This window comes from Elephas maximus, chromosome 7 (genome assembly GCF_024166365.1).
Source record: "Elephas maximus indicus isolate mEleMax1 chromosome 7, mEleMax1 primary haplotype, whole genome shotgun sequence".
Lineage (NCBI taxonomy): Eukaryota > Metazoa > Chordata > Mammalia > Proboscidea > Elephantidae > Elephas > Elephas maximus.
Genome location: NC_064825.1, coordinates 128272210 through 128294075, shown reverse-complemented (window position 1 = coordinate 128294075; position 21866 = coordinate 128272210). Strand labels below are relative to the sequence as shown.

General features: G+C 56.9%; 5 protein-coding genes across 8 annotated transcripts; 3 read left to right on the top strand and 2 right to left on the bottom strand.

The window, feature by feature from the left end:
* The first annotated feature begins 507 nt into the window (after positions 1-507).
* On the top strand, positions 508-7817 carry SYVN1 (synoviolin 1). Of its 3 annotated transcripts, XM_049892447.1 has the most exons (16): positions 727-799; positions 1614-1762; positions 1983-2075; positions 2163-2315; positions 2459-2507; positions 2909-3012; positions 3618-3744; positions 3841-3940; positions 4025-4090; positions 4184-4300; positions 4393-4553; positions 4844-4972; positions 5065-5232; positions 5317-5503; positions 6351-6502; positions 6586-7817. In XM_049892447.1, the coding sequence occupies exons 2-16, from the start codon at positions 1631-1633 to the stop codon at positions 6690-6692; spliced, it is 1845 nt and encodes a 614-aa protein (XP_049748404.1). In that variant the 5' UTR covers positions 727-799; positions 1614-1630; the 3' UTR covers positions 6693-7817. The 3 variants fall into 3 exon arrangements, with proteins under 3 accessions (XP_049748403.1, XP_049748404.1, XP_049748402.1); XM_049892446.1 differs by lacking the exon at positions 727-799 and adding an exon at positions 508-596 and having other exon boundaries at positions 5065-5503; XM_049892445.1 differs by having other exon boundaries at positions 5065-5503.
* Positions 7818-7867: 50 nt separating this feature from the next.
* MRPL49 (mitochondrial ribosomal protein L49) lies at positions 7868-11678 on the bottom strand. Its single transcript, XM_049892448.1, has 4 exons — positions 11558-11678; positions 10165-10315; positions 9210-9334; positions 7868-9079 (listed from the first exon to the last, which is right to left on the bottom strand). Exons 1-4 carry the CDS (start codon positions 11633-11635, stop codon positions 8933-8935), a joined length of 501 nt encoding a protein of 166 aa, XP_049748405.1. The 5' UTR covers positions 11636-11678; the 3' UTR covers positions 7868-8932.
* Positions 11679-11801: 123 nt separating this feature from the next.
* FAU (FAU ubiquitin like and ribosomal protein S30 fusion) lies at positions 11802-13342 on the top strand. Its single transcript, XM_049892444.1, has 5 exons — positions 11802-11894; positions 12160-12242; positions 12335-12479; positions 12951-13006; positions 13169-13342. Exons 2-5 carry the CDS (start codon positions 12168-12170, stop codon positions 13292-13294), a joined length of 402 nt encoding a protein of 133 aa, XP_049748401.1. The 5' UTR covers positions 11802-11894; positions 12160-12167; the 3' UTR covers positions 13295-13342.
* Positions 13343-15615: 2273 nt separating this feature from the next.
* ZNHIT2 (zinc finger HIT-type containing 2) lies at positions 15616-17110 on the top strand. The gene has a single exon (XM_049892435.1). It carries the CDS (start codon positions 15800-15802, stop codon positions 17012-17014), a length of 1215 nt encoding a protein of 404 aa, XP_049748392.1. The 5' UTR covers positions 15616-15799; the 3' UTR covers positions 17015-17110.
* A 306-nt stretch (positions 17111-17416) lies between these two features.
* Positions 17417-21805, bottom strand: TM7SF2 (transmembrane 7 superfamily member 2). 2 transcript variants are annotated; one of them, XM_049892433.1, is made up of 10 exons: positions 21508-21805; positions 20940-21136; positions 20780-20834; positions 20321-20515; positions 20140-20243; positions 18630-18749; positions 18381-18549; positions 18073-18153; positions 17866-17988; positions 17417-17588 (listed from the first exon to the last, which is right to left on the bottom strand). In XM_049892433.1, exons 1-10 carry the CDS (start codon positions 21560-21562, stop codon positions 17428-17430), a joined length of 1260 nt encoding a protein of 419 aa, XP_049748390.1. In that variant the 5' UTR covers positions 21563-21805; the 3' UTR covers positions 17417-17427. The 2 variants fall into 2 exon arrangements, with proteins under 2 accessions (XP_049748390.1, XP_049748391.1); XM_049892434.1 differs by having other exon boundaries at positions 21566-21805.
* Between the last annotated feature and the right edge of the window lie 61 nt (positions 21806-21866).

The window sequence follows — 21866 nt, the reverse complement described above, 5'->3', positions numbered from 1 at the left end:
AACTCATTCTCACACAACTTGGGGGGGGCGTGGGGGAAATAATTTTTTGTTTTCTGCACCCAGTTCTCCTGAAAAGCACCTTGTTTATCAAACTGTTAGGAATCGCTCTAGAAGGAGGCTCTAAAACATTTTCTTTCTCTGACACATGTGAAGTCTGTCCTTTGCATACTCCCCCCTCCGAGTGGTACGGCCCCACAGTGCGCCACCAACCACCCAGCCCCTATGAGAGCTAAAGTCCTCCGCTAGGTTGTCCACTCAGAGAGGTGGAGACGATACCATCTGTGACTAATAAATAGGGGGACCCTGAACCACCGGCTTGCCCTGATCCGCTCCGATTACCGCTCGCATCTCCTGCTAAACCCTCTCTTATGCACAAGAAAACCAGCTGCAGTGAGACCATTGCCCCTGGCACCATGGAGAGTGCACGGAACAGACAAGAGCTGAGAGCACTTGGTACGACCCACGCCGCGCCCCGCGCCGCCGGAAGTGAGGTGTCTTACCCCTCGAAGTTCCGGTTCGCAGGGGGTGGGAGTGTTGTTAACCAGAGCGGCCGCCGCAGTCGCGGGATTGGGCGGCCTCGCGGCGCTGAGCTGCTGGTGAGTGAGCTGGCGTCGGGCCTGGGTTGGGGTTGGGGTCGCGGCCTGGATTTTCCCCTCGAGGCCTCTGAAGTCAGCCCGCCCCCTGAGCCCTGCCGCCCGCTTTCGGCCTGTCAGCTGGCTGGAGACCTCAGGCGCCCGCGCGGCCGCGCTCCGGAGGCTGGGCCTTCGCCTGCGACTCTGGCAACTCCTGGCGCTCACAGGTGCGCGGCTGCGAGGGCGACCCGGGCCCCCTCCGTCCAGCCGCTGCACTCCTTCCGGCGGCCGTTTCTCGGGTGCCCAGAGTTGACACTGCCACGGGTCTGGGGGGAGCCAGGATTCCGGGCTGACGTTCCCCGCCCACTCCTGCAGGGCGCGCGTCCGAGCTGCCCACCCTGGCAGAGCTGTCACCGGCGCTGCTGCCTGTCGGGCTGCGCCCCTGCGCCTTGCCTCCTCCCTGCCCAGGCCCCGCGTTCCCGCCTCTAGAGCAGATCCGGTGGTTTTCGCAGCCCACCCTGGCATTTTCACTTGAGGGCCAGCTGTGGCAGTTCCCTCCTTCTCCAACTAGTCTGCCTTTCCTCATTACCTCCCGGAAGGAGGCGGCTTGGCAGGCACCGTGGAAAGAGCCCTAGATTTGAAGCAAGACTGGCCCAGGTTCCAGGCCTTGCGTCAGTGTGATCACTTAACCCTTCCCAGTCGCAAGCTTCTTATCTGTACCCTGGGGGAGTATGGACTATTGTTGATCTGCGGGGGTGAAGTGAAATTTTTCATTTTCCTATTTGTCCTCATTGGAAACCCTGGTAGCATAGTGGTTAAGAGCTACAGCTGCTAACCGAAGGGTCGGCATTTCGAATCCACCAGGTGCTCCTTGGAAACCGTATTGGGCAGTTCTAGTCTGTCCTGTAGGGTCGCTATGAGTCGGAACCGACTCGACGGCAACCGTTTTTTGGTTATTTGTCCTCATGTGTGTCAGATATTGTGCTAGGCTTGCACACCAGGGGTATCACCTGAGTTATTTGCCTTCCTGTCACCATGTAGGTCTCCGGGCCAGGGCAATGTTCCGCACCGCAGTGATGATGGCGGCCAGCCTGGCGCTGACCGGGGCCGTGGTGGCTCATGCCTACTACCTCAAGCACCAATTCTACCCCACTGTGGTGTATTTGACCAAGTCCAGCCCCAGCATGGCAGTGAGTTCAGAGCTCAGGGGAGGAACTCCTTGGAAGGGAAGGAGGAGTCGCTTGGGTTGGGGGCGGGGCTAGAGGTCAGGTAAGTAGGGGTGAGAGGAAGTAGCCACTAGCTGTTTAACTTTGAATAAATTGTGATGGGGATGTAGGAAGGTTCCTGAATGAGGAGCTCCAGGCAGAGGGGAGACAGTGACTTCAGACCATAGCCTCTCCTCACCCCTAGGTCCTGTACATCCAAGCCTTCGTCCTTGTCTTCCTCTTGGGCAAGGTGATGGGCAAGGTGTTCTTTGGGCAGCTGAGAGCAGCAGAGATGGAGGTAAGATGGCAGCAGCTCCAAAGGCGAGGGGCAGGGAGCTGGGCAAGCCAAAGGACGGTTCCACAGCGTTCCCTGCTCAATCCTCAGCACCTCCTGGAACGTTCCTGGTACGCTGTTACTGAGACCTGTCTGGCCTTCACCGTCTTCCGGGACGACTTCAGCCCTCGCTTTGTTGCGCTCTTCACTCTCCTCCTCTTCCTGAAGTGTTTTCACTGGCTGGCTGAGGACCGCGTGGACTTTGTGAGTTTGGTCAGGGGCTTCTCTGGAACAGATAGAAACCAGGGAGTGGCCAGTGGGCAGGCTTGTGGAGGAGTGAAGGCTGGATTATGGAGGTGGGATGAACCCCAGCTTCCCTGATAGACCCCCTCTCTGCTCTGCCTCAGATGGAACGCAGCCCCAATATCTCCTGGCTCTTTCACTGCCGCATTGTCTGTGAGTGAGATTCTTGGGAAGTGAGGGGAGGGAGAAGAGGCACATGGAGGATTGGAACGGGAGAAGTTACTAACTGTGGGCCTGTACCCCAGAGCACAGGCTACCCCCTCGGCCCGCAGCTGGACAGGAAAGATAATTTAGGAAGTTGATTTGCATGTCTCTCTGCCCCGTTCCACTCCAGGGCCTAACTGCCTGGGCCCTCAGCTCTGCTCACCTGGAGCTTGGGCTGCCCTAGTGTTCCCTGAAGCAGAACTGGAGTTCCCAGGGGGCTGGGTTTGGTGGAGTGTGACCACCATGGCTGGGGCCATGGTCGATTTGGAGTTGGAGCCGAACTAGAGCAGGAAGTGACTGTCAGGCCCTGGGCTGACCCCACCCACCCCCCATTTGGGGGGTCCCCACAGCCCTCATGTTCCTTCTGGGTATCCTGGACTTCCTCTTCGTCAGCCATGCCTATCACAGCATCCTGACCCGTGGGGCTTCTGTACAGCTGGTGTTTGGCTTTGAGGTAAAACTGCCCTGGGAGGTCGGAGGGACAAGCCTGAGGTGACACCCTATGTGCCTTGAATAACCCAACAAACCCTTACTAAGCACCTGCTCTGTGCCCAGCCCCCCCACCCCCACTCCTGGGTAATTGGGGAAGACACAAAAAGAGGCGGCATGGAGAAGTCTGGCCTGGGTGCTCAGGGGAGGCTTCCTGGAGGTGATGCCAGAGCTAACTTGATGGACAGGAGAGAATTAACTTGATGGACAATTGGGGAGGCGTGACCCTGGCAGAGAGACAGTGTTCAAAGATGACAGTTCACATCTGTTTGCTTTCTGTTGTGTGCTTACCATGTGCCAGGCCCTGTACTGAGCACCTGACTTGCTTATTTTAATTGGCAAAATGTTGTCATAAAGGAACAGTGAATTCTGTCATTTGACAGACAAGCAGCTGAGGATAAGAGAGGTTCAGTGAGTTACCTAAAGTCGCGGCAACTAGTAAGCGGAGGAGCGAGAGGACCCCAGCTGTCTGTGTCCAGATCCTGTGCTTGGAACTCTCGTACCCTGGTGTGCAGAGGCCTGGGTGTAGCAGAGTGTGGCTGGAACAATGCCCTATGCTCCTCCCTCTAGTACGCCATCCTGATGACTATGGTGCTCACCATCTTCATCAAATATGTGCTGCATTCCGTGGACCTCCAGAGTGAGAACCCCTGGGACAACAAGGCTGTGTACATGCTCTATACGGAGCTGTTCACAGGTGAGAGGATCCTGGACCCCCCTGACCTGGACCAGTGTCCCAGACTCTGTTTCCAAGGCTGGTGACCTTCTGTTCTCTGCATCTCCCCAAACCCAGGCTTCATCAAGGTTTTGCTGTATATGGCCTTCATGACCATCATGATCAAGGTGCACACCTTCCCACTCTTTGCTATCCGGCCCATGTACCTGGCCATGAGGTGAGCCCAGCCCTGCCCCCTTCCCCCTGCCGCCCCTACCTGACCCCTCCCCTCCCCCTCCTTTCACCCAAACTGTCCCTTCAGGCAGTTCAAGAAAGCTGTGACAGACGCCATCATGTCTCGCCGAGCCATCCGCAACATGAACACACTGTAAGTGGGCCTGTCCTGGCTTCTCGCCCAAGCTCTGCCCTGGGTACCCCCTGCCTGCAGTTCTGGTCCTGACATGTCCCCGGTCCTAACCAGGTACCCAGACGCCACCCCAGAGGAACTCCAGGCAATGGACAACGTCTGCATCATCTGCCGGGAAGAGATGGTGACTGGCGCCAAGAGGCTCCCCTGCAACCACATTTTCCACACCAGGTGGGAGGGCCCTGGAAAGCCTGCACATGAACGATGGGCCTGGGAGACAGACCCTGGGGACCTACTGACCACTGCCTGCTCTTGGCCCCCAGCTGCCTGCGTTCCTGGTTCCAGAGGCAGCAGACCTGCCCTACCTGCCGCATGGACGTCCTTCGGGCATCGCTGCCAGCCCAGTCACCGCCACCCCCTGAGCCTGCAGACCAGGGGCCACCTCCCGCCCCCCAGCCCGCACCACTCCTGCCCCAGCCCAACTGTGAGTGCCCTCCCCATTTGGCCATCTGACACACCACTGGTCCTCACCCTGGGCGGGGTGTGGGAGACACTGAGGTGAACGGGATACAGTCCCTGCCTTCCAGTAGTTCACAGTATGGGTGGGAGGGGCGAGTAGACCAGAAAGGGACGATAGCAATTCTGAGGCATTCTCCTGAGGTGGAGGCAAACTCAGAGGCCTGGGGCTTCAGACAGCCCCCAACAGCCAAGACCTGCCTGGGAGTTGGCTCTGTCTCTTTTTTGGCTTTCTTTCATCCCCTTCTCTCTCCACAGTCCCCCAGGGTCTCCTGCCTCCCTTTCCTCCTGGCATGTTCCCTCTGTGGCCCCCCATGGGCCCCTTCCCACCTGTCCCACCTCCTCCCAGCTCAGGAGAGGCTGCGGCCCCTCCATCTACGAGTGCAGGTAAGCCTTTTGGGTAGTGTGACAGCTGGGGGTGCAGGGGACAGAATCAGAGACCCTGCAGTACTCACTGACTTCTCGTTCCTGTTCTTCAGCTGCCCTTTCTCGGCCCAGTGGAGCAGCCACAACCACAGCTGCTGGCACTACTGTTGCTGGTGCCTCTGCCCCGGCACCTGGTTCTGTCCCTGCCCCTGAGGCTGGCCCCACCCCAGGCTTCCCCTTCCCTCCCCCCTGGATGGGTATGCCCCTGCCTCCCCCCTTTGGTAAGTTGGGCTGCTCTTGGGCTGTTCTGGACGGGGAGGGTGGGCCAGGCCCAGCAGCCAGTTTGAGCTACTGCCTCTCCCCAGCCTTCCCCCCAATGCCCGTGCCCCCTGCGGGCTTTGCTGGGCTGACCCCGGAGGAGCTGCGGGCTCTGGAGGGCCATGAGCGGCAGCACCTGGAGGCCCGGCTGCAGAGCCTGCGCAACATCCACACGCTGCTGGACGCTGCTATGCTGCAGATCAACCAGTACCTCACTGTGCTCTCCTCCCTAGGGTGCGTCTCACAGGGGACAGGGTGTGCTTGGGGATGCCCGTGGAGCTGCCAGGAGGCGGCCCCAGCAGTGGCTCTTGGCCTTTGTCCCCCTGCCAACCTGTGACACCTGTCTGGAATCCCAGGGTCTCGGGCATTCTTGATGACTCCCAGTGCCTTTTCTCCTCCCACTCCAGAAAGCATGTCTGGATGCAAGGAAGTGGGAGTGATGTTTATTAGAGCGCTGGTCTGGAATCGTGTTTGTATTTTTCTGAAGTCAAATCATTTATAATCCTAGTGCTTGTTCCTCAGGTAACACCCTGCTACATACGGTGACACTGTGACTGGTGATCACTGCCCCTGGAATGGGAAACCAAATAATAGTCATTTGGAGCCACCCTGGCCTGAGGTCTAGTCCTGATCCCCAAACTTGCTGGCTTTGTGATTCCATGACCCTAGTTGACAAGAGAGCTGTAATTCCTGCTTGTGATAACACATACAGTGTGCCTAGCATCCGCGGTAACAGCCCAGGCTGTGTGGAGCTGGAAGCCAAGGCTGAGCACTCTGACTTACTCAGTGGGTATGTGACAGGTGGCTACCCTCTAAGATGCCTGGCACCCCAGAGTGAAGAGTACAGCTTAACAGTGAACAAGGCCCCTGCCCACAAGTGGCTCACCATCTGTGTGTGTGGTCTGTAGCCACTCAGCCCTTGAGCTGCCCCATCCAGGAATCCAGTCAGTACAGGTTCCTGGTGTCTGCTGGTCACTAGGCACAACAGTGGTGGACTCTGCCCTGCCAGGCTCACCAAGGGCCGGGAGAATCAGCCCAGTCCAGGATGCCATGGGAGCACCCACCTCTTTCCTCTTCCTAGGCCCCCCCGGCCTGCCACATCAGTCAGCCCCACTGAGGAGGCTGCCCCTACAGATGTTGCTGCTGCCTCCTCCACTAGCATTCCCAGCTCCGAGGCCACCACTCCATCCCCAGGAGCCTCCCCACCAGCCCCTGAGACTGAAAAGCCTCCAGGTACATGTGGTCAGCCTCTGGGTGGTGGGCGGGGGGAGGGGAATGAACGCTTCAGGTTCCACTTGTGACTCTTCTGTCCCCAGCTCCAGAGTCAGTGGGCGCTGAGGAGCTGCCGGAAGATGGGGAACCTGATGCAGCTGAGCTCCGCCGCCGCCGCCTACAAAAGTTGGAGTCCCCTGTTGCCCACTGACACTGCCCCAGGCCCAGTCCCTGCCCCCGCTCTCTTGAGCAGCCCTCGCTGGAACACGTCCTGCCACCAAGTGCCAGCTCCCTCTCTGTCTGCACCAGGGAGAAGTAACCCCCAGCTCTGAGAATGAGGAGATGGCCTCCCCTAGCCAAGCAGAAAGAGGCCTGAGTCCCCAGCTGACTCCAGGCGTATGGTCCAAGGCAGCCGTGGGGATCTTGGGTCAGTCCCAGCCCTCCTCCCACTCTTCAGCCCTGTGTTCTGCTGGGGCCTGGCTGGGCTATGAGGGCAGAAAGGCTCCGCCTCTGTGAAGCTCTTACTTCCCATCCCTTTCTGGGAGAAGGGGCAGCCCCTCTGAGCCCTACTTGTGTGTGTGGAGTCACGCTGCAGTGCCCAACAGTATTCACTCCCGTTCCTCAGTGTGGACTCCAGAGGGGCTGGAGGTTGACCAGGATCTTGCTTCCTGGCCCACCCACCGAGACTGGTACTGATTTCCTTTTCTTACCCCATCTCCCCGGAAACCGCTTGTGGTGGTTGGCTGTGCCCTCTATGCCCTGTGGCATTTCCATGTCTTACTGGCAACCACACAACTCAGGGAAAGGAGTGCCTGGGGGTGGGGGGCAGGCAGGAAGCACTGAGGGACCCTGCCCCGCCCATCCCCCAGGTTCCTCTTCCCATGCCGCTTCTCCAATGGAGACTGACCTAGTCTCATCCAGCAGCCACTGCCCAACCTCCCTGCGGGTTGAGGACTAGTGTCTGCTCTTAACCACTGCAAGCCCCAGCATCATTGGAAGGAAGGCCACTTCTCGGCCTGCAGGACTTTTTGAGAAGAATTGGAATTCCTTCCTTCCTAGTGTCTTTTGGCTTAAACGTTGTCTTTTGAATTTGAATGCTTGACCCCAGGAAGGAGGAGCAAGAGTGCCAGGCTCCTGGTCTGTCCAGTTGAGAAAAGGCTACAGGCCAGGGAGGGACCACAGGAGCCCAGGCCTGCCTACCTGTCTTTTTTCCCCTCAGTTTTGTGTTACAAGAGTTGCTGGAAACAGTTTCAGATAATTATTTAATTTGTAAATATTGTACAAATTTTAATAGCTTAAATGGTATATACGGCCAAATAAAAACTTGCATTAACAACTGGTGGGGCTGGTGTCATAAGATCGGTGTGTTGGGCCCCGATTTCTTTGCTGAGGCTGTAGACTGGAGAATGGCTTGGAGTTTCCAGGAGGGAAACCTGGGCACATCACTGTCCTTGGACAGTGTTGATCATTAAACTACTAAGATATACCCATCTTCCACTGGGAGAAACTGAGCCCCAAAGAGATTAAGTATCTTGCCTTAGGTCAGAGATTAAGTACTGGAGCCAGGATCTGAACTGTGTCTTAGCCAGCTGGATGCTAGGATGGGCTGGGGTAGGGTGGGGATGGAACTCGGGCTTAGACAAGTATGAAAGCTAGCTGGCTTGGGGTGGAATGGGACAGCAAGGGCAAAAGGCCATCTTCCTGCCTGCAAAATCCCTGTCCACCCTTGCTGGGCTCCTGGAACTCCCAAGCACCCCCTTGTGGCCAGGCCAACCAAAGCAAACAATTTGCTGGAGCTTCAGTTTCCAGACAACAGGTTTTTGTTTTTTTTGGAAAGCTGGTCAGGCCCTACTCTGCTGCTCTGGAATGGAAAGAGGGACCCTGGCTGGGCCCTCTACCTCTCATGCCCAGGGGTGCACCTGGACTCTAAGATCTCCAGGACCTATGTCTGAGTCATCTGTACTGTCTGTAGCCTCCAATTAAGCCAGGTCTGGCCTAGGGCAGGGGCTTGAGAATGTTTGCAGCAGTGAGCTCGGGAGGGCTGGGAAATAAATGCAGCCAGTTGGTCTGCCCTGTGCTACCCCTTCTAAACTTGGTGGGCTACTCCTTCCACCAGAGAGGTAGTCACCACCACCCCAGAATTTAAATAGCTGAGCCCAAGGAGCCCTAATAAAGGGAAAGCAGGAACAAGCCATTAGCTCAGCTGTTCCTGGTAGGTCTCCAAAGCAGAAAGCCCTCCCCAGTCCTGACACATGGGTGGAGGGTCCCGGTTCTCCCTTTATGCAAATAAGGCCTAACCCTGAGGCCCTTTGCCCTCACACCCTGCTGGCCCTTGCTCTTAGCCTTGGTCTCTGTACCCCTTTCCCAGCAGCTTTAGCACCCATCCCTTCCCGGGGTCCCCTGGACTCCAGTCTGTAGAGGACGCTGTCATGCAGGCTGCTCAGCTGGGTTTCAGAAGCCCTTCTCCAAGAGCCAGGCTTTGAGCTGCTGGTCAAAGTAGCCCTTGACCCGCAGGGTACCGGTCACCTCATTGACCTGAGTGATGGGTGTCTTTCCCAGCAGTGGCCTTAGAAAATCCTCCACATCCTTCTGTAGGGCCTGAGGGAAAACAACCAATCAGGCCTAGCCAGAGCCCCTCCCTTTTGGGGACAGGGAAGGCAGTCCCAGACTCCTGGGCTCCCGCCCCCTCAGTCCTGAAAGAGTCAGGACCAGACCGTGAACCACATACCCAGATGTCCCCCTCCACCTTCCGGATCACGGTCATCTGGCGGTTTCCATGTGTGATGTCTTTGTAGACAGGGATATTGTGCATCCGAGAGCGCCGCACAAAGTAGGGCAGGTTGGGTGGGGGGTCTGTGACAGGGAGGGACAGCAGTAAGCCAGCTCTTCCCAACCCTCACCCCACCTCAGCCAATGGCCCTTCCCCTCAGAGGATCAGTGCACCCAACTGTACTATGGTACCTCCAGACTCCAGGCCAGAGCCTCCTTTTTCCCTAAGCTTAGAGCCAGGCCCAGATGATTCACACGGGTACGCCAATGCCCAGCTTAGAGCCTGGCACCAAGCAGGGGCTCAACAAGTATCTATGGAGTGAATGAAGAAATGAAGTCAGGGCCATGGCCTCTGGGTCCCCCGGGGGCCAATCTCTGCCCTACTCCACTGGGTCAGGGAGGCTAAAATCAATCTCTGACACAGAGGGAAGGGGATTTACAGGCACTGATCACCTGCCGTATGCTGGCTCCACATGAAGTACATTATGTGCCAGGCAGATGTATTATCCCGGTTTTGCTAAAAGTGAGGTTGGGAGAAACTAAGTGACTAAGTCACACCAACAGTGAAGAACAGGGCCAAATTCAAACCCAGAACTGCCAAACTCTCAAGCTTGTGTTCTCAATTACAGAATAAGGCCTACTGAGGGGAGGGGACCCAAGTTCTTGGGTCTTCTCAATATGCTTCACTTTTCTCCATCTGAGAGGGTCCCTATCCCAATAGTGTGGATGGCTACCAGTGAAACAGATTCACTCCTGGGCCTGCCCTTTGCCATGCGACAGGTGCTAGCCCTGAGGGATCTCAACACATCTGGAACCCACTGAGGAGTCCAGAGCCTCAGCTGCTAGTGAGGCAGGCAGACCACTGGGGAGGATACTTCCCTCAGCCTTCAAGCCACTCCCATCACCCAGCTCACCTTTCGGGGGCTGCCAGCCACTGGGAGTGGGATAATGTTTGTGCTTTGGGGGCTCTGGGATGCGGGTAGGGGGTAACAGGCGCTCCACAAAATGGTATTCATCCACGGATTCCACGAAGCTGGGGTAATCAGGAGGCCCCTGGATTTGGCTCTGAAGCAAAAAAAAGAAAACACACGCACAAAAAAATCTGTCCATCGGCCAGTCTGCTACCCACCCACCTACTCATCACCCACCACAGGATGGGCAGAACGTTAGTAAGTGGAGGAAGAAAATCCTATAGGCAGAGAGGATGGCATCAAGAAAACGCTGGAGATAGAAAAGCACCAGACCTTGGCCAGAGGGCATAGTACATGTGGAACTGGAAAAAGCCAAGCACTCTGATAGACCTGCCTCCCTTTACAAACAAGATGTATGTACTTCTGAGAAGCCAATTAACCGAGTCTGACCAATATGACATTTTCCAGTATTTTAAAGTTTCTCTGAACATTCTGTCAAAATATTGCACTTCTGGGCATCTACAGCAATCCTGATAATACCCCACCCATGCTCATACAATGGGACCCCCCTCCTGGAAAGTTTTAGCACTGTACTAAGTGCTTTACAGGCATTGTTTTCACTTAATTCTTTCAACTCGGCAAGTAAGACATTTTATTACCCCTTTTTACATCCAAGAAAGATCAAGGCATTTAGAAAACAAAAACTAACACTACCTAAGGTGACACTAGGGAGTCCTGGTAGAGCAGTGGTTAAGCACTCGTTGCTAACCTAAATGTGAGTGGTTTGAACCCACCAGCAGCTCCTCGGGAGAAAGATACGGCAGTCGGCTTCCTTAAAGACGACAACCTTGGAAACACTATGGGCAAGTTCTACTCTGTCCTATAGGGTCGTTATGGGTCGGAATCGACCCGACTTAATGGCAATGATTTTGGTTTTGATTTTAAGGTCACACCCCAGAGTTCGTCCTCCCATCCTTTCAGCCCAAAGATCCTTTTGGATACTTCTCCCAACAGATACCCTGGAGTCCTGACAGGCCAGGGGGGTTACAACACAGCAGGGAAGCAGGATAAAGTGGCCTGTGTACCAAGAGCCGTAAGTTCCCAGAAGTGTCACTATTGATCTGGGGCCGGCTCCTACCCTATGGAACGGTTTCCCCTTCGAAAGCCTGGGCAGTTCTGACTAACCCGGTCTGCCCTCCTGCCTGGTTCCAGTCTCCACGCTCTCGAAGCCAAGCTCCAGGCCCCGTAACCTTCCTTCTCGATCCTGCACCTAAGTTCCAGTCAACTGTCCCCAGTCAGACAAGAAAACTAAGACCGTGAGGGTTGCTGCAATTTTAAGTTTACAATGAACAACAGTGAGCCTCACACCCAAACCTCCGCCCTCGGCCTCTCTCACCAGGTACCGTAGCCCGCAGCTCGGCTGGACGCCGGTTCTCCAGCCCCACAGGGCAGCCCGGAACAGGACCGCTGCCATCTTGGCCTGCCACCAACGCTAGCCTCCTGCGCGCGCAACTCGCCTGGCCCCGCCCCTTCCTGCGCGCGCAGCCTGGGACTGGAAAAATGCCTCAAGGGGGCGGGGCCAGGACCGCCCTGGGCAGCATAAACGCCAGGGTAACGCGGAGTCGCTCAGCAGTGACGTGACACGCAGCAGACGGTGAGGACGTGCGCGCCCTGGCTCCTTCCTCTTTTTCGGCTCCATCTTTGCCGTAGCGGCAGCAGGGGCAACATTTCAGGTAAGACTTGGGTCACGGCTGGATACAGAGGGCATAGTGGCGGGCTGGCTGCGAGTTTAGCGGGCGCGGGGGAAATGGAGGAACAGGGCTCCCCTGTGGGCCTGGCTCCGGGTCCCACCGGGCCTCCCCGGTAGGCCCGGCCTGCCCCACGTGAAGCCTCCGGCCACCTCCGTCCCGGCTCAGTCCTATGGGACCCGACACCCATTTCCCGACCCGCTCCCCTCTAGAGCGTGTTTTCCTTTTTTCTTACAATCTTATTTCTTAGTCGCCGTCATGCAGCTCTTCGTTCGCGCCCAGGAGTTACACACCCTCGAGGTGACTGGCCAGGAGACAGTCGCCCACATCAAGGTAAGGCTGTGTGATTTTTCCTGGACTCAGTATTTGTGCTCCTCGCATCCACCCGCCGCGGGAACACTTACGAACCTCATTTTTCCCTGTAGGCTCATGTAGCGTCGCTGGAGGGCATCTCCCCGGAAGATCAGGTCGTTCTTCTGGCAGGCACACCCCTAGAGGATGAGGCCACCCTGGGCCATTGTGGAGTGGAGGCCCTGACCACTCTCGAAATAGCTGGCCGCATGCTTGGAGGTGAGTTGGGGAGGAGTGGCTGTTGAACTACCTGTAAGCTGTTAATGGGCATTGAGTGTGTAGTTCTTGAAGCTTAGTGTCATTTTTGTGGCAACGTAGATGGTGTCATTTCTAGTGAGTATTCCTGTTTGCCTCCCTTAATTGAAACAGTAGAGAGGTTCACGGGAGACGGAGCCAGAGTGTAGTTTTAGGTCAATCACTTATCAGAGCTTTGTCTGAATCTCAATTTTCCCACGAAAATCAGGTCAGACCAGATTTCTAAGCCACCTTCCGGTTCACCTTTAAAATCAGGGGCTGGGAAATTCTGACATGAAACCCCAGAATGTGCCACATCAGCACATCTTTGGTCAGAGATCAAATTTCTACACTGTCCTTATTTTCTTTGGGCCCAGCTTGCTGCTTAAGGCCTGGGTTGAGGGAGGAGGAGTTCTTGCTCTCCTAATTGTTTGCCGTCTGTGTTTTCCATCACAGGCAAAGTCCATGGCTCTCTGGCTCGTGCTGGGAAAGTGAGAGGTCAGACTCCCAAGGTAAGTAAGAGTGTCCTTTGGGGTTTGTTGTCTGCTGTCACGGCTAAGCCAAGGCCTTTGACTCTTGCCCTGTGTGCCTTCTCTCTCCGGGAAGATGAGGCCAAGGAAAAGGGTTCCTCAGAAGATGTCAACCAGGGTCTGATCAGTCCTCTCCTTTTATAGGTGGCTAAACAGGAGAAGAAAAAGAAGAAGACTGGTCGGGCCAAGCGGCGGATGCAGTACAACCGGCGCTTTGTCAATGTTGTACCCACCTTTGGCAAGAAGAAGGGCCCTAATGCCAATTCTTAAGTCCTTTATAATCGTGGCCTGCTCTAATAAAGCCCTTTAGCCCAGCAATGTCATTGCTTTATCTTCATTTGCAGGGCCTCAGGGGAGGCATGGTTCCTAGGGCTAGTTGGTGGTGCGTCTTCTAGCAGAGCAGTGAGGCCTTGTTTCTTGGAGGTGTTGAGTTAGGAAAAGGTAGAAGCTCTTGGTCTGGTGAAAAGAAGTGATAAACTGCAAGAGAAAGCTTTGTGTGAGGAGCAGTAACCACAACTGTCAGCCCTTCAGATGTAGAGCTGGGAAACCCCAGATCCCACATAATTTAGTAATTCTTCCAAGCACTGGTTTCTTTCTATTTTTAACAGAGAAGGAATCATTGTGGTGGGAGGTGTGTTAAGAGGCAGCAGCGGAGGGTAGAAAATTGGGAAACACTGATCTGGCCTTTCCTTGAAGTTGAGTTCAGCTGTGGGCTTGGTAGAGTCCAAGGAGGAAGCTAGTCTGCCTCAGCTTTGGAAAGCTTGGTATTTTGCTTGATGCCACTGGCACCCTGGCGATGGGTGCTCTTGTTTGAGCCTCTGATTGGCTCACTGGCGTAGCTAATCTACTCAGCCGTCTTTGGGTAGCTGACTATTTCAGTGTTCCAGAAGCGGAGCTCCTTTGGGGCTGAATCAGGGTTCCCTCTGGCAGCTGAGGCTCCAGTGCATCAGTACCCACTCGTTCGTTCAGCTACGTTTTTGAATCTGCTGACTCTTGGGTTACAGCATACCAGGATACGATGGTGACTTTGGACTCTGGATTTGGACTGCCTGAGTGATTCTGGCTCTACTTCCTGTCTGACCTTGAACCAACTACACATTTAATCTCTCCAGAGTTGCTGTGAGGATTAAATAAAAGATGTAAAGTGCTTAGATCAGTACCTAGTATAGTATAAGTGCAAATATTGGCTATTTTTGTCTTTAGTGATTAAGATTTAAAAAAAAAAAAGATTCTCTGCCATCTAGGACCTTAGATTCTTGTGGAGAAAATGGCAACAAAATAGACGTTAATAGTCTCAAAGAAAGTAAGCAGTCTGCTACGATGAAATGAAAGGTATCTCTAGAGAAGGTCTCTGAAGATGGGATGTGTGAGCCAATCAAGTGATGAAATGGGGAAAGAGTTGCAGCCAAGAGAACCCTGCAAAGGCAGGGACAAGTGATGTCTGGGAGAGGGTGGCTAACCCTGCAGGGCCTTGTCAGTCAGAGGAGTCTGGCATTCAACTGCAGTAGGAGGCCATGGGGAACGGTTCCAGGCAAGGGACTGATGTGATCTGAGTTGTGATCTATTATTTTTTCTGATTTCCTGAAGGGCTTGCAAGAGAGTTAAGAAACCAGGTAAGGGGTTGACATCCAAGTGAAGGGGCAGCTTAGACCTCCAGTGGACTTGGTGTTGAAATAGATGACCCATATCCTGATAAATGCCAGTTCTTTTGGAGACAACTGGTGAGTGGGATCGGGTGTGCGGTAAGAGAGGAGAGGACCAGGATTCACTATTAGGCACGCCATGGGTCAGGTCTTCCAGCGCTTGGCAGAGTTCTTGGCAGTTCATCACCCCGACTCCCCTGTAAGCTCCATTACGACAGGAGCCCCATCTCATTTTGCTCCCCATTGTATTCTTGCTGCCCAGTATGGATGGCATTTAATAACCACAGCTGGGTGAACGACTGTGATATTCAATGAGAAGACAAAAGACGACGCAAGTTTAGAGAAAATCAAACGAGCTCAGACGTTTGTTAAATGTTGCTTTTTGCTAAAGAAGGGAGATGCCCCCAACGCATTCAGGCTGGGCTCAGGTGCCCCATCTGGGCCTGTCCTCTAGAACTGCCCCTTTGTATGCCTTAGAGTGGCCGCATCTCATCTTAATCTCCCATAGGCCTGGCACAATTAATGGCCCAGAGTAGATGCTTAGCAAAGCTTGGTTTTGGCCACAGCACTTTATAGGATTACGAGGGTAACCAAAAAAATCAAAACCATCGCCATTGAGTTGATTCCGAATCATAGCGACCCTAAGGGACAGAGAAGAACTGCTCCAATACGGTTTCCAAGGAGCGGCTGGTGGATTTGAACTACCGACCTTTTGGTTAGCCTTCGCTCTTAACTACTGAACCACCAGGGCTCCATTACAAGGGTAAAATAATTTGTATTTTTAGGCAATTTGGGGGCCACGTTTCGGCGCAACCACTAGGTGGCGAACTGGCAGCTGCGAATCCCGCCGAGCGTGTTTTCCTCTCCAAGCATTGCCGTAAAGGGCGGGGCTCCTCTGGGGCCCCGGGCGGGGCTCGTACGGTACGCCCGGCTTCTGCGCTTGCCCAAACGCCGCCAGAGCGAGGGGTGCGGGTTGGCTCCCGAGTGTGGGCGGGAATTGCCGAGAGTCCTCGGGTGAGCTTTGGCTAAGCGCTCCCTCGCCCCCGCAGAAGCGGAAGTAACCGAAGAAGCGCCGGAAGTTACCGAGCTATCGCCCTTGTGCGCTCACCTGTGGGTCGTGGCGCCAGTTGCCATGGAGCCGGCCGGGCCCTGTGGCTTCTGCCCAGTAGGGGAGGCTCAGCCAGCGCGCTACACCTGCCCGCGCTGTAATGTGCCCTACTGTTCGCTGCGCTGCTACCGGGCACATGGCACCTGCGCCGAAGACTTCTACCGCGACCAGGTGCTGGGCGAGCTCCGCGGCCGCACCGCCTCGCCCAGCCGCCTGGCAAGCGCCCTACGCCGCCTGCGCCAGCAACGCGAGACCGAGGATGAGCCCGAGGAAGTAGGCCTCAGCCCTGGGCCGGCGCCTGGCGGCCTCTCAGGTCTCTGGGAGCGGCTGACCCCGGCGGAGAAGGCGGCCTTCGAGCGGTTGCTGAGCCGGGGCGAGGCCGGGCGGCTGCTGCCCCCGTGGCAGCCGTGGTGGTGGGCCCGCGGGGCCGAGCCGCGGCTTCTGGAGGAGCTGGATGACGCGCCCGGCAGTGACGCCGCGGAGCTGGGGCCCGCTCTGGCGAGGACCCCGCCGGAGTCCGCGAAGGATGCTGCCACCGCCGCGGAGCCCGAGGCCGCTGAGCCTGTTCTCAAAGACGCATCCGGGGCGGGGGCGCCCTCCGTTCCCGCCCGCATCCCCGCGCTGGCCACCCTGAGCCGCGGCCCGGCCTCGCCGCTCGTGCGCTTCCAGTTGCCCAATGTGCTGTTCGCCTACGCGCACGCCCTCGCCCTCTATCACGGCGGCGACGATGCGCTGCTCTCCGACTTCTGTGCCACGCTGCTCGGCGTTTCTGGGGCCCTGGGCGTCCAGCAAGTCTTCGCCTCTGCAGAGGAAGCCCTGCTGGCGGCAGTCCACGTGCTGGAGGCGGGTGAGCACCCGCCCGGGCCCCTGGGCACACGCGGAGCCATGCATGAGGCCACCCGCATCCTGCTGGGCGAGGGCCCGGCCAACCAGAAGGGTTACACGCTGGCAGCACTAGGGCACCTGGCACAGCTTCTGGGCCGGGCCCGGAAACGGGCCATGGCTGCGGAAGAGCGGGATCGCCTGTACCGGGCACGGAAGAAGTGCCAGTTCCTGCTGGCCTGGACCAACGAAAATGAGGCGGCCCTCACACCCCTAGCCCTAGACTGCGCCAGGGCTCACCGAGCCCATGCCTTGGCAGCCGAGGAGATGACAGCCCTCACCGGGGAGATGGAGCGCCTCTGGGGAGGCCCCATGCCACCTGCTCCGAGGACTCTCATTGAGGAGCTCCCTGGTTGAACTGAAGACCTTTTGTCGTTAATAAAGCTGTGACAGGTCTGCCCTGTTGCCCCGCCTAACTCTACACTTTTGGACCCACAAACCACATCAGTCTTTCCCTAATCAAAGCTGAGCCAGCCAGTTGTAAACACCCCAGCCCCAGGATGGGAAAGAAGCCACACCGAGGGTTCCAGACATTTATCTAAAGTGGAAGAGCAGTCCTGTCCCCGCTGCTCTGTCTTTTGGGCACTGGCTCCGTTTTTTTCCTTGCTCCAAACCAACTCTTCTCTGAGGCTGTTTGTCCCCACCTCCCCTGGCTACTGATGGAGCTCAGAGAGGTGCAGGCCTTTGAGTCCAGGTGTGTCCAGGCTCTTGATGCTGGGTGTGCTGGTGGATGGTGGGCACGTGCCCTGACCTGGAGTAGGTGTGCCACCTCAGTAGATGTAGGGCACTATGCGGTAGGGCACACACTGGCAGTACTCACGCCAGGCCAGGCCGTACTTCTGCAAGCACTGCCGCTCGTCACGCGCCTCCCGGTGCACCAGCAGCGCCGTAAAGTAGAGGAGGTAGAAGTAGGGCAGCAAGTGGGAAGCCCCTGTAGAGAGGGTGGGCTCTGTGACCACCCAGCAAGCCCCCCAGTTCACAGGATTTCCACACCCAAATACAAAGACATAAGGCTCAACAATGAAAAAGCTTGTTTAGGGTCTGCAGCAAGGCCCTGGCATTGCCAGGCTGGCCCGGAAGCATCTGCCCCAGCCACATGCTGGGTCTATGCCCACCTCCCTGACTACACCCAGATGAGGCATCCTGTGGTCCCCACTGTACCTCTGGCCCTCACACACATCCTCCCTGTGCCCACCCAGCCCACTCACCACAGGGCAAGGACCAGGCCAGAGCCATGATGAGGTCTCCAAGGTAGTTGGGATGGCGGACCATACCCCACCACCCAGACACCAGTAGCTGCCGCCCTGTGGCTGTAGAGATGGTCTTGAGGTCTGGAGAGAGACAAGTAGTGGTGGGTGCTCCCAGGAAGCCCAAACTCCCTGCCTCACCCATGGCACCCTAGAGACCCAACTCACCAGCCACTCTAGGATCAGAAGGATTCTTTCGGAAGGTGTTTTTCTGGGAATTGGCCCCACGGAAGATGTAGTAACCAACAGCTGGGGGGAAGAGTGGGTAAGATGGTCAGGTCCAGGGTCATAAACTCTGTCAGACCATAACTGTATGCCCACCTTTGTCCCCAGATACAGTTGGCCTGGAGACCCAGCACCCAGCCCCTGGCTTTAGAGAAGCACTTGAGGCTTAATGCCTTCCCAGTAGGTGCTGAACAGACAAATGAAAGGGGAAGGGGAATGGTGGGCCCAGCCTGCTCCCCTTCCTGACTGACCATTGATGAGGCAGATGGCAGAGGCCATGGGCAGCCCCAGGGCCTGTGGATGGTGCAACAGGAACTGAGCCTGCAGGCTGTAGGTGAAGGGTACCCAGGCTAAGTCCCCGAAGACCAGCATGAAGCCAAACCCGTCATGTGTAATGTCCATGGTGGTAAGGACGGCCTCCTGCAGGGACAGGACCCAGATACCTCAGCTTAATCCCTATGAGGCTCTCTGAAACCCACCCCTGCACAGTCCAGCCTCACCTCATACCAGAGAGCATCACCCACGTAGAGCAGCTGAAAGCCATTGACCAACCACATGGCCAATGAGGGACTGCCCCGAAGCTCTGCCTCCTGCATCAGCAGGGCCAGGTTGATGAGGACCTGAGAGAGTGGTGGAGATGGGACAGTCTGACCCCAGCCGGGATACACAGAGGTGGCAGCACTGGGTGGGGCAGTGGCCAGCCTCACCCCTTCTCTCAGCTGTCACAGTTATTCACTCTCCAGCCCTTCACTGAATGTGTCCAGGCTCTGTACCTGTGGTGGTCACCTCTGCAGGTGCTCCTAGCCCATTTTCTCTTGCCCTGTCCTGTTGGGTGACCTCTGGGAGAGCAGTTGGACACTCAGGCTCCAGAGTTAGGACAGACCTGGCTTTGAATCTCAGCTTCACTACGTAGGCAGGTCGCTTACCCTCTCCAGAGCCTACTGTGTCCCCATGTGGAAAATGGGGATCATCAGTGCTTACCTCTTGGAGCTGTGTGAGGAACAAATGATGTAATGTGAGGGAAGTGCTAAGCAGTGTGTCTCTGGCGCAGGGTAAGAGCTCAGGGATGGTTAGCTGGGAGCCCGCCTGCACTGAGCACCTCCTTTTAGTGGCGCTGGGGTTGGTACGGAGCCCGGGTTGCCCAGTGGTTAACCCTTCGGCTGCTAACCAAAAAGTTGGTAGTTCAAATCCACCAGCTGCTCCTTGGAAACCCCTTGGGGGCAGTTCTACTCTGTCCTGTAGGGTTGCTATGACTAAGAGTCAGAATTGACTCAACGGCAACGGGTTTAGATTTCGTGGAGGGGGGCCTGGTGCTGTCGTTAGGTTACCTCTTCTAATCTTCACAGTCACCTTGGGAGAAAGCTCTTGGTTACCCTCTTCACAGATGAGGAAATCACCCTGAAGGCCCGAGGCCGGGATCCAGATCTGGGATGAATGCCTGGCTCCTTCCACCTCCAGATTAAGTCATTTCCGGGGTGCTATGAGAGACCTTGCCCTTGGGAGAGCTTAGCCAAAAGCCAGCCTGGGTGATGATAGCCAAAGAACAAGGTGAAATGCTGTCAAGGCTGCCAGCGGCAGAGGGTGGTCAATTCTCACTTCTGCTCTGCCGTGACCTACCCGGGAGCAGGTGACTGCTCCCTCCTCCCCTGGACATAGTCTGTGCTTCACTGCTTTATTTAAAAACCACACTTGCTCTTTTTCCCATCTGCTGTATTTTTTATAGCACTTTTCGCGCCCTGACGTGCTATGTATTTTTTACTTATTTTCTTTTTTGTCTTCCCCACCTCGAATGGAGGCTTCACGAGGACATATTTTTTTTAAATCTTCTGTACCTGTTTTTTTCTCTTGTCTCCCAGTACCCAGAGCATCCCGAGGGCAAATGGTGGACTCAGCAAATATTTGTGGAATGAATGACCGATTAATGTCAGCACAGTTTTGGCCGTGACCTGCCCAACCACTGCCCCTTCCCACCCATCCCCTGGCCCAGCCGCTCAGACAAGGCCAGCATACCCAGCCGATGAGGCCAGGCCGCAGTTCACAGAAATATTTGAAGTCCAAGAAGTGGATCCGTGGGTTGAGCTCCCGTCCCACGAAAAAGTCATAAATTGGATTGCCTGGAGAATATAGAGGGTGAAAGTGCAGGTGGGTGCCCCCATCGGCCTCCATCCTCACCCCCTGGGACCCCTCTCACCTGAGTTCCCGCCAGGTGCCAGGGCTGAGGCAGGAGCTACCTGGGACTTCAGATAGAGGAGGAGGCTGAAGATGAAGGCGATGAGGGTGGCGGCAAATGCCAAGGGCAGGAGCATTTCCGGGAGTGCACCCAGGGGCAGCCCAGCTAATACCCCCAGCCCGAGTAACAGGGCTGTCAGCACCAAGGCCTGGAAGCCTGAGACAGCACACAGTGAGCTCTGGGGGCTGCGCCGCTCCACTCCTCCCAACACCTTGACCTTTAGAGAGTCACCCAGTCACAGCTCCGGCCTAGAGGAGCAGCACGTGGGTGTGGCAGAGGAAGAAGTGGTGTGGAGAGGGACAAGGAGCATCTCCAGGCTGTCCTTGGTGGGGTCGGGGGCTAATTTCCAGGGATCCCCCCTAGGGGTAGGGCACAGCTCCCACCCGTGCAACCCAGTGCAAGGGCCCGTCCTCCAGGCACCGTTAATGGGGTACTGCAGGCGACTCTTGTCCTTCAGCTCCTGCCCCTCGGCCACCTGGGGGCACAGAGAGCCTCTGATAAGGGTTGTGATGGCTTCTCCTAGCCGAGCCCCTACCCCGACCCGCCCCTCCCACCGCCCGTTCGCGAGCGGAGCCCACACCTTGTGCGCCGGCAGTAGGTAGAGCGCCGCCTGCAGGCCGAGCCAGGCGAACCACAGCAGCAGCGACCTCGGGCTCCACAGCTCCTCGAGCCCGGGCAGGTAGGGGGGCGGGCCCAGGAGGCGTGCCGGCCCCGAGCGGGCCACCAGGAGCAGGTGGAACATGGTGGCAGGGAGCAGCAGCATTAGCGCCGCAGCGCCTGGGGCGGAGAGACAAAGACGGTGGCGTTGGACGTCGGCTCCTGCTCCCCCTCTGCCCCCACTGGCACCCTTAGCATTCTCATCGCCTGCCTCCAGATTCCGTTCTCAGCCCTTTCCCTCAAGGTCCCCCGGCCTCTCACTGGCCTTCCCTGACTTCCGTCTTGGTCCCCCGTCCCCAGGCCCCCTCGAAGACCCTCCCCCGGCTCCCCTTACTCCTCCCAGTCGCCCACTCCATAACCCCCTGCGCTGCAGTCCCCAGAATTGGTCCGGCTCAGAGCTCAGCTCACCCTCTCCAGACGTCCTCCCTCTGCCTCCATCCCCGGGTCCTACCCGCCCAATCCTCCACAGCCCCCGCCCCGCCAGCACTCACCCCTGGCTGAGCCTTGCCCCAGCCCCCCCTCAGTTCCATCTTCTCTAGGCCTCATTACCCAGCGGCCCCCCGAATTCCAGCGGGGCCCGAGGGCCCTGAGAGGCCATGGTCTCCGCTCTGCCTGGGGTGCTCACAGTGCCTGTCAGGGAAGAACAGCGCACCCCAACCCCCACGAGTGGGCGCGGTGGCGCCGAGGACCCGGCCCGCTGCGCCTGCACCTGTCTCGGCTGAGTCAGACCAGGGCCGGCCGGCAACCAGGCCTTTAAATGGACCCGCCTCCAGCCCACCCTGGGCCCAGCCGGCCAACCAATCGGCTCTCGGGGGCGGCTCCGACGCGGCGTTGTGTGTACCCCAAGGCT

Coding starts and splice junctions, on each gene's coding strand:
- TM7SF2 (XM_049892433.1), bottom strand. CDS start 21,562: ATGAGGCCTAGAGAAGATGGAACTGAGGGGGGGCTGGGGCAAGGCTCA. Junction 20,835..20,939: donor ACCTACTGCCGGCGCACAAG/GTGTGGGCTCCG, acceptor CTGTGCCCCCAG/GTGGCCGAGGGGCAGGAGCT. Junction 17,989..18,072: donor TTCTGATCCTAGAGTGGCTG/GTGAGTTGGGTC, acceptor GTCTCTCTCCAG/ACCTCAAGACCATCTCTACA.
- FAU (XM_049892444.1), top strand. CDS start 12,168: ATGCAGCTCTTCGTTCGCGCCCAGGAGTTACACACCCTCGAGGTGACT. Junction 12,480..12,950: donor AGCTGGCCGCATGCTTGGAG/GTGAGTTGGGGA, acceptor TTTCCATCACAG/GCAAAGTCCATGGCTCTCTG. Junction 13,007..13,168: donor TGAGAGGTCAGACTCCCAAG/GTAAGTAAGAGT, acceptor CTCCTTTTATAG/GTGGCTAAACAGGAGAAGAA.
- SYVN1 (XM_049892446.1), top strand. CDS start 1,631: ATGTTCCGCACCGCAGTGATGATGGCGGCCAGCCTGGCGCTGACCGGG. Junction 4,554..4,843: donor ACTCCTGCCCCAGCCCAACT/GTGAGTGCCCTC, acceptor CTCTCTCCACAG/TCCCCCAGGGTCTCCTGCCT. Junction 4,973..5,064: donor CCCTCCATCTACGAGTGCAG/GTAAGCCTTTTG, acceptor CCTGTTCTTCAG/CTGCCCTTTCTCGGCCCAGT.
- ZNHIT2 (XM_049892435.1), top strand. CDS start 15,800: ATGGAGCCGGCCGGGCCCTGTGGCTTCTGCCCAGTAGGGGAGGCTCAG.
- MRPL49 (XM_049892448.1), bottom strand. CDS start 11,635: ATGGCAGCGGTCCTGTTCCGGGCTGCCCTGTGGGGCTGGAGAACCGGC. Junction 9,335..10,164: donor TGGCTGGCAGCCCCCGAAAG/GTGAGCTGGGTG, acceptor TCCCTGTCACAG/ACCCCCCACCCAACCTGCCC. Junction 9,080..9,209: donor AGGTGGAGGGGGACATCTGG/GTATGTGGTTCA, acceptor GTTTTCCCTCAG/GCCCTACAGAAGGATGTGGA.